We start from the raw sequence: 15,507 nt of genomic DNA, 5'->3' as shown, positions 1-15,507 counted from the left end.
GAAAACTGCAGGCCAAACATGGACAAAATGTCTTCAACTTTTGGGGGTTTGAAGCCCCACTCTCCACTTTTCCAAAAAGTGGGCTCCCTGGCTGGTGTAGATTTCCATTTTGGAGGTCGGAGATGCACAGGTGTGCGCCTCTTAATAATTGTGGCGCATCGGACGCCAGCGGGGGAAAGGTTGAGAACAGCGTGTAATACGCCGACCTTAGTAAATGTCCGCCCTTTTTATTTTATTGGCAATTTTTCATTTGGCCCTTTTCGAGAGCCAGCACCGTGCCCCAATTTAATAGAAACTGCCTGCCATGGTTTTACCTCTAAGGCCCCCTGCACACGAATGTGTGCACAGTCCGTGGGGCAGCGGATCGCGGACCCATTCACTTTAATGGGTCCGCGATCCGGCCGTTCCGCAAAAAGATAGGACATGTTCTATCTTTTTGCGGAACGGAAGTACGGGACGAAACCCCACGGAAGCACTCCGTAGTGCTTCCGTAGGGTTCCGTTCCGTGCTTCCGTTCCGCATCTCCGGATTTGCGGACCCATTCAAGTGAATGGGTCCGCATCCGTGATGCGGAATGCCCACGGAACGGCACCCGTGTATTGCAGATCCGCAAATACGGTCCGCAATACGGCAACGGGAAGCACATGTTCGTGTGCAGGGGACCTCGGGGTACTTTCACACTTGCGGCAGAGGATTTCAGCAATCCGAACGCAAACGGATGGCATTTGTCAGATGGATCCGGATCCGGATCCGTCTGACAAATGCATTGAAATACTGCTTCTGTCTCTCCGGTGTAATCTGGAAAAACGGATCAGGTATTCTTTATTTATTTTATTTTATTTTTAACCCCTTAGGGACCGGGCTAATTTTCACCTTAATTTTTTGCAAATCTGACCAGTGTCACTTTGTGTGAATAGCTTTAAACCGCTTTTACTTATCCAGGCCATTCTTGAAATTTTTCCGAAATTTTCCAAAACCCATTTTTTAAGGACCAGTTCATGTCTGAAGTCACTTTGTGAGGCTTACATAATAGAAACCACCCAAAAATGACCCCATTTTGGAAACTACACCCCTCAAGGTATTCAAAACTGATTTTACAAACTTTGTTAACCATTTAGGTGTTCCACAAGAGTTATTAGCAAATGGAGATGGAATTTCAATTTTTTGGCAAATTTTCCATTTTAATCCATTTTTTCCAGTAACAAAGCAAGGGTTAACAGTCAAACAAAACTCAATATTTATTGCCCTGATTCTGTAGTTTATAGAAACACCCCATATGTGGTCATAAACTACTGTACGGGCTCACGTCAGGGCGCAGAAGGAAAGGTACACCATATTGTTTCTGGAAGGCAGATTTTGCTGGATTGGTTTTTAGACACAATGTCCCATTTGAAGCCCCCTGATGCACCCCTAGAGTAGAAACTCCCAAAAAGTGACCCCATTTTGGAAACTAAGGGATAAGGTGGCAGTTTTGTTGGTACTATTTTAGGATACATATGATTTTTGGTTGATCTATATTACACTTTTTGTGAGGCAAAGTAACAAAAAATAGAAATTCAGAAATTTCATCTCCATTTGCCATTAACTCTTGTGGAACACTTAAAGGAGTAACACATTTTTTAAAATCAGTTTTGAATACCTTGAGGGGTGTAGTTTCTTAAATGGGGTCACTTTTTGGAGTTTCTACTCTAGGGGTGCATCAGGGGGGGCTTCAAATGGGACATGGTGTCAAAAAACCAGTCCAGCAAAAACTGCCTTCCAAAAACCATATGGCGTTCCTTTCCTTCTGTGCCCTGCCGTGTGGCTATACAACAGTTTGCGACCACTTATGGGGCATTTCTGTAAACTACAGAATCAGGGCAAAAAAATATTGAGTTTTGTTTGGGTCTTAACCCTTGCTTTGTTACAGAAAAAAATGGATTAAAATGGAAAATTTGCCAAAAAATAGCTGTTTTGGCACAGTTTTTATTTTTTATTATTTACAACGTTCATTTGACAGGTTAAATCATGTGCTATTTTTATAGAGCAGGTTCTTACGGACGCGTCGATACCTAATATGTATGACTTTTTTTTTTTATTTATTTATTTAGGTTTTGCACAATAATATCATTTTTGAAACAAACAAAAATTGTTTTAGTGTCTCCATAGTCTGAAAGCCATAGTTTTTTCAGTTTTTAGGCGATTGTCTCAGGTTGGGTATAATTTTTGCGGGATGAGATGACGGTTAGATTGGCACTATTTTGGGGTGCATATGTTTTTTTTCTTTTTTATCGCTTGCCATTAAACTTTTTGTGGTGTAAGGTAACAAAAAAATAGCTTTTTTGACACTTTTTTTTTTTTTTTTCTACAATGTTCACCTGAGGGGTTAGGTCATGTGGTATTTTTTATAGAGCAGGTTCTTACGGACGTGGAAAGACCTAATATGTATACCTTTTTATTTATTTAGGTTTTACACAATAATATTTTTGAAACAAAAACAAACAAACGTTTTAGTGTCTCCATAGTCTGAGAGCCATAGTTTTTTTTAGTTTTTGGGTGATTGTCTTATGTAGGGTATCATTTTTTTGCGGGACGAGGTGGCGGTTAGATTGGCACCAATGTGGGGGGCATACGCCTTTTTGATCGCTTGGTGTTGCACTTTTAGTGACAAGGTGACAAATCAAATGGTTTTTTTAAGCACAGTTTTTATTTGATTTTTTTGACAGTGTTCACCTGAGGGGTTATGTCATATGAGATTTTTATAGAGCCGGTCGTTACGGATGTGGTGATACCTAATATGTATAATTTATTTTATTTTTGTTTTAAGTTTTACACAATATCATTTTTGGGCGATTGTCTTAGGTAGGGTATCATTTTTGTAGGATGAGATGACTATTAGATTGGCATTATTTTGGGGGGCATACGACTTTGATCGCTTGATAATACACTTTTTGTGATGTAAGGTGAAAAAAAATGGCTTTTTTGACACCGTTTCAATTTTATTTTTCACGGTGTTCACCTCAGGGTTTAGGTCATGTGGTATTATTATAGAGCCGGTTCTTACGGACGCGTCAAAAAATAAATTTACGTTTAAAAAAGCATTTTTGAAACAAAAAAATCATGTTTTAGTCTGAGAGCCATAGTTTTTTTTTTTTTTGGCCATTGTCTCATGTAGGGACTAATTTTTTGCGGGATGAGGTAACTGTTTGATTGGTACTATTTTGGCATGCATACGACTTTTTTGATCACTTTTATTACCTTTTTTGGGAAGTAAGGTGGGCTAAATTTCAATTTTTCATCATAGTTTTTATTTTTTATTTTTTTATGGCGTTCACCGTGCGGGGAAAGTAACATGGCCATTTTATAGATCAGGTCATTACGGACGCGGTGATATCAAACGTGTAGGGAATTTTTATTTTTTTAATCAGGGATAAATGTGTTTTTTTTTATTTTTACTTTTACTTTTTCACTTTTTTTTTTTGACCCAGACCCACTTGGTTCTTGAAGATCCAGTGGGTCTGATGTCTGTATAATATAGTATAGTACACTATATAGTGTACTGTACTGTATTTTCACTTTGCAAAGTCTGATCAGACTTCCTTTAGCAGAAGTGGTTAAACGGCTGACATCTGTGTGATGATGTCAGCCGTTTCAAGCAGAGTGTCAGCAATGTGCTGACACTCTGCTTGCTAACCCCTCGGCCATCCTGAAAATGAGAGGGCGGGCGGATGATCGCACGCCCGCCCCCCAGGCACCGCACTGCCTCACCGCCTGCACCCCCCCGCTGCGCGCCGGCACATAACAAAGAGGGCTGCAGGAGGAGGGGGGTTAAACTTCTGAAAGCGCTGCAAACTGCAGGTCTGAATTGATTTGCGGTTTGCAGCGATCTACGATACGTGGGGACCCAGGCATTGAGCCAGGGTGCCTGCTGATTGATTTCAGCAGGCACCCAGTTCTGATCACTGCCCGCCGCGCGGCGGTGATCGGAACTACACAGGACGTACCTGTACGCCCTGTGTCCCCAACAGGTTAAAGGTCTGAGCATGCGCAGATCAGAAGACCGGATCCGTTTTGACAGAACACTTGGGGACGGATCCGGCATTAATGCATTTCAATGGAAATTAATAGATCCGGCATTCCGGCAAGTGTTCAGGATTTTTGGCCGGAGAAACTGCAGCATGCAGCGGTATTTTCTCCGGCCAAATACCGTAAGAGTGACTGAACTGAAGACATCCTGATGCATACTGAACGGAATGCTCTCCATTCAGAATGTATTAGGATAAAACTGACCAGTTCTTTTCCAGTATTGAGCCCCTAGAACGGAACTCAATGCCGGAAAAGAAAAACGCTAGTGTTAAAGTACCCCAAGGGTAAATGCACACGTTCAGGAATTATGTGCGGACAATCGGCACTGAAATCCGCAGTTGTTTGCAGGGAAATCCGTGCTGTCAATCTGCATCAATTGGTGCAGATTTGTTGCGGATTTTACTCTCCCCATTGAAGTGAATGGAGAAAATCTGGTCTGGAAAAAATTTAAATAATTTGACATGCTGCGAATTATATAATCTGCATCGTAGGTCAAAATCCGCACTGAAACAAATCAGCATTGTGTGCATTAGAATTTCTAATTCGACGACTGGCTTCTATAGTATCGTTTGACATGTTACCTCCAATGTAAACCTATGTCTGTCACTTTTCTACCTTCACAAAACTACAATAGAAATGTTAATAAAAATGTTTTATTTCAAATTCTTATAGAATATAATATAGACCTACGGTGTGGATTTCCCGCACTCAAATCCGCGCGGAAAATCCGCATGCAATCCTGATCGTGTGCATTTAGCCAAACAGTCCCTGCATCTGTGCTCCCCCCACCATAACAGTGGTTGCCATCAGGGGCAGACTGGGAACATAAAGTGGGAAAAAAGCCTAAAGGTAGCCTCATGCTGTAGGCAGGTCCAAACTGACAGAAGGTGGGGTCAATCCAATACAGGGACCATAGAATAGGCAGAGACAGAAATACTGTACTGGAGCACAAGATACTGCCGCCCCTGCTGCAGCATTGAACTACGTCTTCGTCCTGAGGACTTGAATTCAGAAGGGCCCCTGCGGCTGCTGTCCTGGTGCATAAGTACTGTACCTGATGCTCCTAGCATTAATTAATGCTGAAAGCATCAGATTGTAATACCGGCGGTGTGAGGAGCACTCGGGCAGACCCCTGGGCATTTGCCTGGCGGGAAATTTCCTTGTATGGTATATTTCCAGTCCGCTGCTGGTTGCCACTCTTCCTCCTTCCCCTTTGAGCAGGATTAGCTGAGCAGATTGGTATACACTCTTGTGGGAAAAGATTCAGTAAAGAGGAGTCAAGTGGGCGGTCCTTTTCAGTGACTGACAGCCATGATTGGCTGCTAATTGGGTATACAGAGTCTCGGTCATTTATAAAGACATTGATTTTAATTATTAGTAATATATGTATGTGAGTTATCAGACTTGGGGCTCTTGCACACGAGCGTGTGTGCCCCATGCCCATATTGCGGACCGCAAACAGCACTCTGTATGGCGGATGCGGATCCACTGACTAGAATGGGTCTGCGGAGCGCAGGCACGGATAGGAAGTGCTTCCGTGTGATTTTGGTCCGTGCCTCCGTACTGCTAGAACATGTCCTATATATTTTTTTGCGGATCACGGACCCATTCAAGTCAATGGGTTTGCAAACGGCGTGCCTGTGCATTGCGGACGGAAGCACGGGGCACACACATAAGCCCTAGAAGTAGAGTCCTACATTGAACAGCCCAGTGTATGTGAGCTGTGTGTGGTTACCAGCGTACACTATAAGGTATACGTGGATGGGACGATTTTTACCATTTACACGTTGGCTTCCACTGTGATTTTTCCCCCCCCCCTCTGCTTACACCTAATCATTAGTATTTTTACATTCACTGCTAGGATTCCTTTCCCTATGTCCTGTATAGAAGCATTTCTAATTGTTGGATCACACTTGATGCATTAGCCATTGTTCATGGCTGCCATATAATTCCTGCTGGAGGTGAAGGGGGGGTGCCACTTGTTTGTGCATCTTCAGCAGTCTGCCACATGTCTCAGACATCACACTTCAAGTGCTTAATGTAAAGTGCTGACACGTCGCAGGTCATTTCATCCAGTTCTCCACCAGCAGTCGGGATCCTTTCTTATACAGTAAATCACTTATCCCTGAGGATTCGCCCTTACACGTAGCATCTTCTATCCCTTTGTCCTCCTCACCCTATCTCTCTGCATCGTTGCCCCCTTCAGGGAGGCATCATTGACAGGCAGAAAAAATAAGATACAATGGAGACAGACAGCAGGCTAGATGAGAGGTGGCTGGAAGCACACTGACACAGTTACTGACAGCCACGCGCGCTGTTGCACTGACAAGCTTGAATGCTATATGGTGAGAGATTACTGATGATGATCACATGTATTTTTGGGGTCTAGCGGGACCTGACAGATTTTCTGCTGCTCTGACACGCTGAGCTGGCTATTAGTGATCCGTAGCTGGTTTTCACTTTATTCCACATTCTATAGAGCAGCATGAATGAAGCCGAAAGAAAGTGCCGTCTTCATTTATGACCTCAATACTGGCCAGGCTTTCCAGCTGTTAGTCAGTCACTCGCTGCCAGAGGATGGGACTCGCTAGAAATTAAGCCGGCATATCCCTTCTATTGCTAATCGCTTGTAACCTGCATGCTAGTAAATCAGATTCAAAAAAGTTGTAGAAAAAAACATTCACAAGTCCGTAGTTCTGGGTCCGCATGCGTTCTGCAGTTTTGCGGAACGGGTGCGAACCCATTCATTTCAATGGGGCCGCAAAAGATGCAGACAGCACACAGTGTGTTGTCCGCATCCGTAGTTCCGTTCCACAGCCCTGCAAAAAAGATAGAGCATGTCCTATTCTTGTCCATCATAGGGCCGACCATGTGCGATCTGCAAATTGTGAAACGCACACCGGCCGGTATCCGTGTTTTGAGGATCGCAAAACACTTACAGACGTAGACCCTTACTTAAATGCAAGCTGAGCTGAAGTACCACAACATGATCACTACACAGTGGACGATAGTTTGTGCTTCCGGCTCCGTACACTGTGTAGTTTACGGCGCCAGTGGCTACCTGAAGCAGCTGATTGGTGAGGATGCGAGATGTCGGACCCCCACTTATCTTATGTTGATGACTTATCCTGGGGCTGGACCATCAGTATCGAAGTACCAGAAAACAATGTACACTTTTGAGGACTTTTAAAAAAAATATTATTGCATTGTACGCCTTTTGAGCTAAAAATCTATTTTTTTAATTGGTCTTCATTAAAAATGTTGATCCTCTTGAGATTCTTTAATAGCAGGCAGTGTATTTTTACTCTTTCCGTCAGGCAGCTCAGCTGATGGCTCATGATTAGAGATGAGCGAATTTCCGCTTATGAAATATATGAGAACTGTTTAGAGGGTTATTGCAAATATCATGAACTCCTGTTAATAGCCATTTTTTAGAGTAATTTTCAGTGTAAGGCTTCTTTCACACGGGCGTCCCGGATTTGCTGCTGTGAGCTTTGCGGGTAAAAGCACGAGTAGGCACGCAATTGCAGTCAGTTTTGACGGCGATTGCGTTCCGATGTTCAGTTTTTATCGTGCGGGTGCAATGCGTTTTGTACGCACGTGATAAAAAACTGACTGTGGTATCCAGACCCGAACCTGGACTTCTTCACTGAAGTTCGGGTTTGGGTTAGGTGTTCTGTAGATTTTATTATTTTCCCTTATAACCTGGTTATAAGGAAAAATAATAGCATTCTTAATACAGAATGCATAGTAAAATGTGGCTTTAGGAGTTAAAAATAAATAACTTACTTCATCCAGTTATTCGCGCAGCCGGCATCATCTTCCTTCTTCTTCTTTCAGGACCTGCCAAAGGACCTTTGACGTAATCACGCTCACCACGTGGTGAGCGCGGTGACGTCAGCGCAGGTCCTGCTGAATGAAGATCGAAATCTTACGTCATCAAAGGTCCTTTTGCAGGTCCTAAAAAAAAGATGATGCCGGCTGCGCGAACAACAGGATGAGGTGAGTAATTTTATATATATATATATATTTTTTAACCCCTAAAGTCACATTTTAGTATGCATTCTGTATTAAGAATGCTATTATTTTCCCTTATAACCATGTTATAAGGGAAAATAATACAGTAAATTGACTTTTATAAATTTACTTACATTATCTCCTAGCACCCATGTGTGAAAATCGCACCGCATCCGCATTTGCTTGCGATTTTCACGCAGACCCATTCATTTCTATCGGTCCTGCATTGCATAAAAAACGCAGAATATAGAGCATGCTGCAATTTTCACGCAACGCACAAGTGATGCATAAAAATCACCGCTCATCTGAACAGCCCCATTGAAGTGAATGGGTCCGGATTCAGTGTGGGTGCAATGCGTTCACCTCACGCATTGCACCCGCACTGAATTTTCGCCCGTGTGAAAGGGGCCTAAAGCCTCTTGCACACAACCGTATTGCTTTTTTCGTATTTTGCAGTCCGCAAAAACGGATCTGCAAAAAATACGGATGACGTCCGTGTGCATTCCGTTTTTTGCGGAACGGAACAGCTGGCCCCTGATAGAACAGTCCTATCCTTGTCTGTTATGCAGACAATAATAGGACATGTTCTATCTTTGAACGGAAAAACAGAAATACGGAAACGGAAGGCATACGGAGTACCTTCCATTTTTTTGGCGGATCCATTGAAATCATTAGTTTCGTATACGGTCCGTATATGGAATGCAAAAAATGGAACGTAAACAAAAATAAATAAATAAACATTAGTGTGCAAGAGGCCTAACTAGCATAAAAAAATAATTTTTTTTATCAGTTTTTGCTTTCATGCCCTTGTTAATTTGTACTGCTTAGAGCAGGCTCTGGACAGAATCCATGTCCTTCCCCCTCTGGCAGCCGGCATTACAGTCTGCCATGATGCTGCAGAGACTCTGGTCTATTACTTTTAGCTGCTAAAGGGTTACATTAGTAGTGTGCAGTGTATGAAACCTGCACGTGTCTGTAAACTCAATGTTTTTTGTATGTGATGCATGGTCCAGGTATCATTTACTTAGATCATACATTAGACGGTAAAGTTATCAAATATGTTATGACTATTAAAAAAAAATGCATAAGGCATAGCTCACCATCCGTTGCCTGAACCCCAGAATCCCAACGTTGCACAGAAAGGTCACCAGGCAGCTTGTGTACAGAGTCCAATGCAGATAAACATGCAATCGTGTGGGGAAAAAAATCGTATACGATGAAGCTTTATTCCAACATGGTTAAAAGCAAGGAGAGCACAACCCAAAAAATCCCATATGCGTGTTGAACTCCTTAGAGTTATTACTCATAGTACGTACCCCTGGCTGAGGCCCATGCAAAAATACGCTCCAAAGTGAATGTGGATAGTTTTGATGGTTTAACCCTTATTCAAGTTTGTCGGGTTCTTTTCACAGGTGCCTTATGTGTTTGTTACCTTGCAGAGGAGAAGTCTCCCACAGGGCGTTTACTTTCGCCTTAGAGCATACATAGGCACGGGCAGGCTACTTTCACACTAGCGGCAGGACGGACCCGACAGGCTGTTCACCCTGTCGGATCCGTCCTGCCGCTATTTCGCCGGCCGCCGGACTGCCGCTCCGTCCCCATTGACTACAATGGGTCATGGGGGCGGAGCTCCAGCGCAGTACGCGGTGAGAGGCCGCCGGACTAAAAAGTCAGACAGATGGAGCGGCAGTCCGGCGGCATGGTAAAATAGTGGCAGGACGGATCCCACAGGGTGAACCAAATAAAACTATGAGTGCACAAATAGTCCCACAACATGCACAGTGACATACCAGAGGGGGATCATTGGCAAAAATTCCCACAAAAAATATGTATTTTAATCAGGGGTCATTTTTATGAGTCTTAAAGGGAAACTCTCAAAAATGTGCCCTGCTGGAGCCCAGAAAAAATGTATTTAGATTTTATACAAATGTATACAAATGTGCAGCACTCCACGTTGTATCCTGCAGAGTCTATTAAAAAAACTTAAATTTTTTCTACCATGGAACTGTATGGTGAATGGACGCCACTGTACGGCATCTGTTAACGCAGACATTTTTGGTATGCATTAAAGGGATGGCAAAAATAGGATGTGAACCCAGCCCTAGTGTCAGAATAAGCACCAGTACACAGCGGAGAAGCGTGGTGGAGAGGGAAGGCCACCATGTACTGACAGAGCGCTACCTGGTCCTGGTGGTCAGGGGTGAGGACTGTGTCTCCCAAGGATCATTTTCTACTGGGAAATACAGGGCACAGTATAATACACTAGAATCTATATACTATAAAGATATTAGCCCTACCCCCAAAAATAATAATACAATTAGGTTGTCATTTATTATATTGAAATACGTCTATATTAGGCGTATTTCTGACACAGATTGTGGCGCAAAGGTCCTTAGCACCGCCATCTGCATACTTTTCCCGCTCATGCCAGGTCTAAAAAAGGTGGCGTAAGCAGGGAAAGGGATACAGTTATGGCCATCCAGATATTGGATACCACCGCCATACGTTGACTGGATAACACCTCTCTGTACAGTGACCGGATAACACCGCCATACCGTAACAGGATAAAAGGGTTTACTCAAGTGGAGGGGCTATGGTGGTGGTGGCGGTGTCTTTGGGGGTGCACAAAGCAGAGAGTGATGAGTGTGCAGATGGAGAGGATGAGGAGAGTGCAGAAGCGGAAGGCTGAGTGAGCCACTCAACCAACTCTGTTGTGCCCTTTGAAGTTATTGCACGTGCCTTCTCCAACTTCCCACTTAGACTCTGTACTGGTGCACCTGCCTGACCGCCTACCATCCCTGTGGAACGGTCTGCCTCTTCCTCTGCCTGTCATTTTCTAAATGACCCTCTGCCAAAGTCCGTAGAGAAGAGCAGTATTTGTGGAAATGGTATATCGCAGCCTTCAATCAGTATTTGGTGGAAGAAGGTATATAGCAATATCACCCCTCAATCAGTATTTTGTGGAAGAAGGTATATAGCACCCCTCAATCTTTATTTGGCGGGAGCTGGTATATAGCACCCCTCAATCAGTATTTTGCAGAAACAGGTATATTGCACCCCTCAATCAGGATTTTGTGGAAGAAGGTGTATCACACCCCTCAAGCAGTTTTTTGGGGGGCAACAGGTACTGTATGTCACACCAGTTGCAATTAGTTATTCCAATAGCGTTTGTCCCTCTGCATACCTGCAGTATCGCAGCAGAACCGCACACAACTGCTGCACACTACAAATGCACTATAATATATTTTCTATGTTAGAAAGTATATTCTAAGTATATCACACCCCTCTATATCACACCTATTTTAAGCACACCTATACCAGTCCTTAAAAGGACTTTTGTCTTCCTATTAGCTAGCGTTTGGTGTCCCTAACTGTCTCTGCTCCAAAATGCAACCTCTCCCTACACTGGCAAAACACATAATGTAAAATGGCTGCCAGATCGGGTTCTGTTATAGGGTTGGGGGTGTGTCCATGTGCTGAAACGTCTCAGTTGGCTGTCTTGTCCCACCTGATGGATGTGTCATGGGTCAAAGTTCAGCACTATGCAAAAAATATGGCACGTGCGAATATCGCCATTTGTTCGCATATTTGGTGATTTGCGAACTAGCAAAGTTCGCCGCGAACCGCAAGGCCATCTCTATACGTTACCTTTTTTTAAAAGAAGTTTGACGGAATAAGCATCTGTGGATCTTTCTTTCGAACTGCATCTTGGGTCTCCTCCAGTTTTCACCCATCTCCCGTGATGAGAGAAAACCCAAGTTGTATTTATTTCTTAGCATGTGCAAGTCTCCCGTCTCTTCTTGCTGAACTAAGGAGTATTAAATCGATGTGTAATACTCCATTTCAAGCATGAAATATGAATTTTCTCAGGAGTGCAGTTGAGCACTTCACATTCTAATGTATCTTACAAATGGTGCTTGAAAGTTAACCATACAAATCCTCTTGATATTCGTATCTGGCCTTTTCTTATTTGGTTATGTTATTGCTTGGGAATACAAATGAATCAGATGTCTCAGCTTTAAGACTTCAGAATTCATGGCATGGCTTGATGGTGGGACTATGAAGTCCTAAACTAAGAGGCAAATTTTTGTAGCACAATTAAGAAAAGGAGTATGATTGTGGGGGTTTTTAAGCAATGTATGCAAAAGTTGGCAAAGAAAGCGCTACCTGATGCTACTTAACACTGCTGTCATGAATGAAGTTGTCCAAGAGGTAAAGACATTGTCCCATCTTAGCCTTTCATGAGCATGATGGGAATATGTACTGTGAGCACTGCAGTGACTAGAATTAAAAGGGTATCCAAGCGATATGCCATCAATATCTGAGGTGATAATACCCCTTTAAAGGGGTTGTCCGAGTTATTTTTTTGTTCTTTCTAGGCAAATGTAACCGCTTTCCAATTAACTCCCTTTTTATCTGCAGTGCCTGGTTTCAGATTTGACTGAGGGTCACATGACCTGTGATGTCAGCTTCTCTCCCTGTTCTGATAAAGTTTGTTTACAAGCCTGTATACCAGACGTCACTGTGCTGGCCACGCCCCCTTCACTGCTGGGCTGTCTGCTCTCTCCTAGGATTCTTAACCCCTTCAGCTGCACAGACAGGGTAGCTGCAGCAGTGACCATTCTGGGCACAGGAGCTGACTCCCTTAGCAGTGTCATTATACTGCTGGGACTTGTAGTTCTACACATACTAGATGCTGTTGTTTCTCCCAGCACTCAGGGCAGCTCTTGTATCCACTCCCTTAGCAGTGCAGGGGGAGGGGCAGAGATTGTTTTTATTTCAAGTAAACAAAGGGCCAGAAAAGAACCAGGGAAATGAGGATATATATATATATATATATATATATATATATTTTTTTGCATAAAACTTGCTTAGCTTAGTTATATATTGCTGCCAATCAGATTTTCAGTGCTATATATATATTTTTTAATAACTCGGACAACCCCTTTTAATTCTAGCCACTGTGGTCCAGCACTTAGAGTAATTATTACCATCATGGTCATGAGAGGCCAAGATGGGAAAACCCCTTTTAAAACTTCATTTACGACTGTATTACAGAATTTGAGATAGGTGCAAATACCACCTCGGGGACCAGCTCCTAACTCCAGAACAGGGCTCCTGAAGTGAAGGAGAGCACGCCTTGTGTTCTTGGCGACCCGGAGGCAATGTCCTTGAACGGTGATGATGTTAAGCATGGACATTTAACCCCTCAGGTGCTATGATCATGCGGTGATCGAGGGAGCCGTTCTGCTGCTAAGGCAGCCTCAAGCCCTCTGAAGGATCCGAAGCCTGCCTCAACTTTGTTCCCATAGGAATATAGAGAATCTCCTGTATGGTAATTAATAGTAGTCAATGGGAGAAGTGATCACATGATCCGCAATGTTAAAGTCCTCTAGGAGGGCTTAAAAAAAAAAGTGGAAAAAAGGGTTAAAAATATAAAAATTCAAATCCCCCCTTTCCCCATAATAAAAAATAAAATAAAAAATAAAAATAAAGATCTTTTCCACTGCCACACCCCAAAATGCCCCATCTAGTTAAATATAAACATATTTATCCCATACTGTGAACGATGTAATGGAAAACAAAACCAAAATGGCAAATTCACCATTGTTTTTGGTCACAAAAATGTAATAAAAAGTCATACACACGCCACAATAGTATCAATAAAAATTGCAGAACACCCATAGACCTAAATGTAAAAACATTATGGGGGGTCAGCATATGGTGATGCAAAGAAAAAGAAAATCACAAGAAAGAATATATAAATGTGAAATCACTTTAATCGTATTGACCCATAGAAGGAAGGTAACAGGTTAGTTTTACTCCATCGGTAACAATGTAAAAGCGAAACTCATAAAACTGCGGTGTAATTGCATATTATTTTTTTTTTATCCCACCCCATTTGGGATTTTTTCTTCCAGCTTCGCACTACATTGGATGCAATATGAGATGGTGCCATTAGAGAGCACAACTTGTCCTGCAAAAAAAAAAAAAAACACGCCTTCATATGGCTATGTGAATGAAAAAATAACAAAAAGTTATGACCCCTTGGTCCTTTCTTAAGGGGTTAAAAAGGGTATTTCCAGCTCAGTGATGGCATAATACTTACTATAGAACTGGCCTGTGTTCTGGGCTCCATGTAATCTTCCAGCGGGTGGTTTCAGCTACTGGACCTGCGGTTATCCTCTCATTGTCGGCATGTCTGCGTTTGAACAAGAGGTTGTCCATATAATACTATTCTTTTATGTAAGGTATACCTATATGTAACAGATCCAGGCAATCTGAATTTATTCAGGATTGTATTTATCCATTCAGCCCTTAAATGGGTCTTCCCATCTATCACTAGAATATGCCATCAATCTCAGATAGGTGAGTGTTCCACACCTGGGACCTGCTGCTATCTCCAGAATAGGGCCCCTGAAGTGAAGGGTACGGCAGATTCATCAAAACTTCATTTGTTTTCGGTCTCTGTACAGCATTCAAATGTATGGGCTGCGCGGAGGTGAGATTAGTTAAGTCTGAAGTCTCGCGAGAGGTGAAGAACTTCGGTTGTATAATCGATGCCGAAGTTCTTCACCAAAGTCTCCGTACAGCATTCAAGCAAAGTTTTGAAAGGAGCAACTTTGGATCTATGATCCGAATCGCGCCTCCCTCAACCCTAGTGAAGGGCGAGCACACTGCACGTGCGTGGCTTGTTCTCCGTTCACTGCTATGGGACTTGCCAAGCGAGCTCAGCTATTTTCTGAAGTTCCATAGTGGAGAATGGAGAGCAAGCTGTGCCAGTGTGACCACCTTTCCATCCACCAATATGGCTAGTTTCGGGACTTCCATGATGGCGACCATAGGGCAACTGTGCACTGCTGCTCTCCTTTCTCTTCAGGGACCCTGTTCTGGAGATTGTAGTGGGTCCCATAGGTGGGACACCCACCTATTTGATATTGATAGCATATCCTAGTGATAGGCCATGAGTGTCTTAGATGGGGAAACACTTTAATGTTGTCAGACAATCAGAAACAAAAATACAAACATATATATAAAATATATATATAATAATCTCAATCATGGATTTAAAACAATACACATAAAATGGCAAAAAGAATCACATGGCATGTTTTTTTTTCTTACATTTTCAGGAGAAGAACAAGAAGGTTGATGTCCATTCTCTTCTTAGTATTGGTCTTCTTGTTTGTTGATTTAAGTATGGCGCAGCTCCAACAAGGAGGAGGTCCGGATGAAAAAGAAAAGACAACCGCATTAAAAGGTATTGTACCTACCATTTCTTGTTTTATCCACTGAAGATTTTTTTTTCTCTAAGTGAAAAGAACATAATCGTGCATATTATATCGGATCAACGTATTTCCAACAAAACAAAAAGATACATACCACAGCGTAGCCATTAAGTGTTGTTTTATCATGAAGATCTGT

At 42.7% G+C, this 15,507-nt stretch overlaps 1 protein-coding gene across 1 annotated transcript in view; it reads left to right on the top strand.

Annotated features, from left to right (window-relative positions):
* Positions 1-15,507, top strand: part of FAM172A (family with sequence similarity 172 member A) — a 579,235-nt gene that overhangs the window by 31,791 nt on the left and 531,937 nt on the right. The window contains exon 2 of the mRNA XM_040421544.1: positions 15,216-15,343. Coding sequence (XP_040277478.1) covers positions 15,235-15,343 — 109 coding nt within the window. The 5' untranslated portion in view covers positions 15,216-15,234. The remainder of the gene's footprint in view (positions 1-15,215; positions 15,344-15,507) is intronic.

Source organism: Bufo bufo, chromosome 2, assembly GCF_905171765.1.
Source record: "Bufo bufo chromosome 2, aBufBuf1.1, whole genome shotgun sequence".
In the NCBI taxonomy this organism is placed as follows: Eukaryota; Metazoa; Chordata; class Amphibia; order Anura; family Bufonidae; genus Bufo; species Bufo bufo.
The sequence above is the reverse complement of the archived record's forward strand: the minus strand, read 5'-3'. Positions and strand labels throughout refer to the sequence as shown.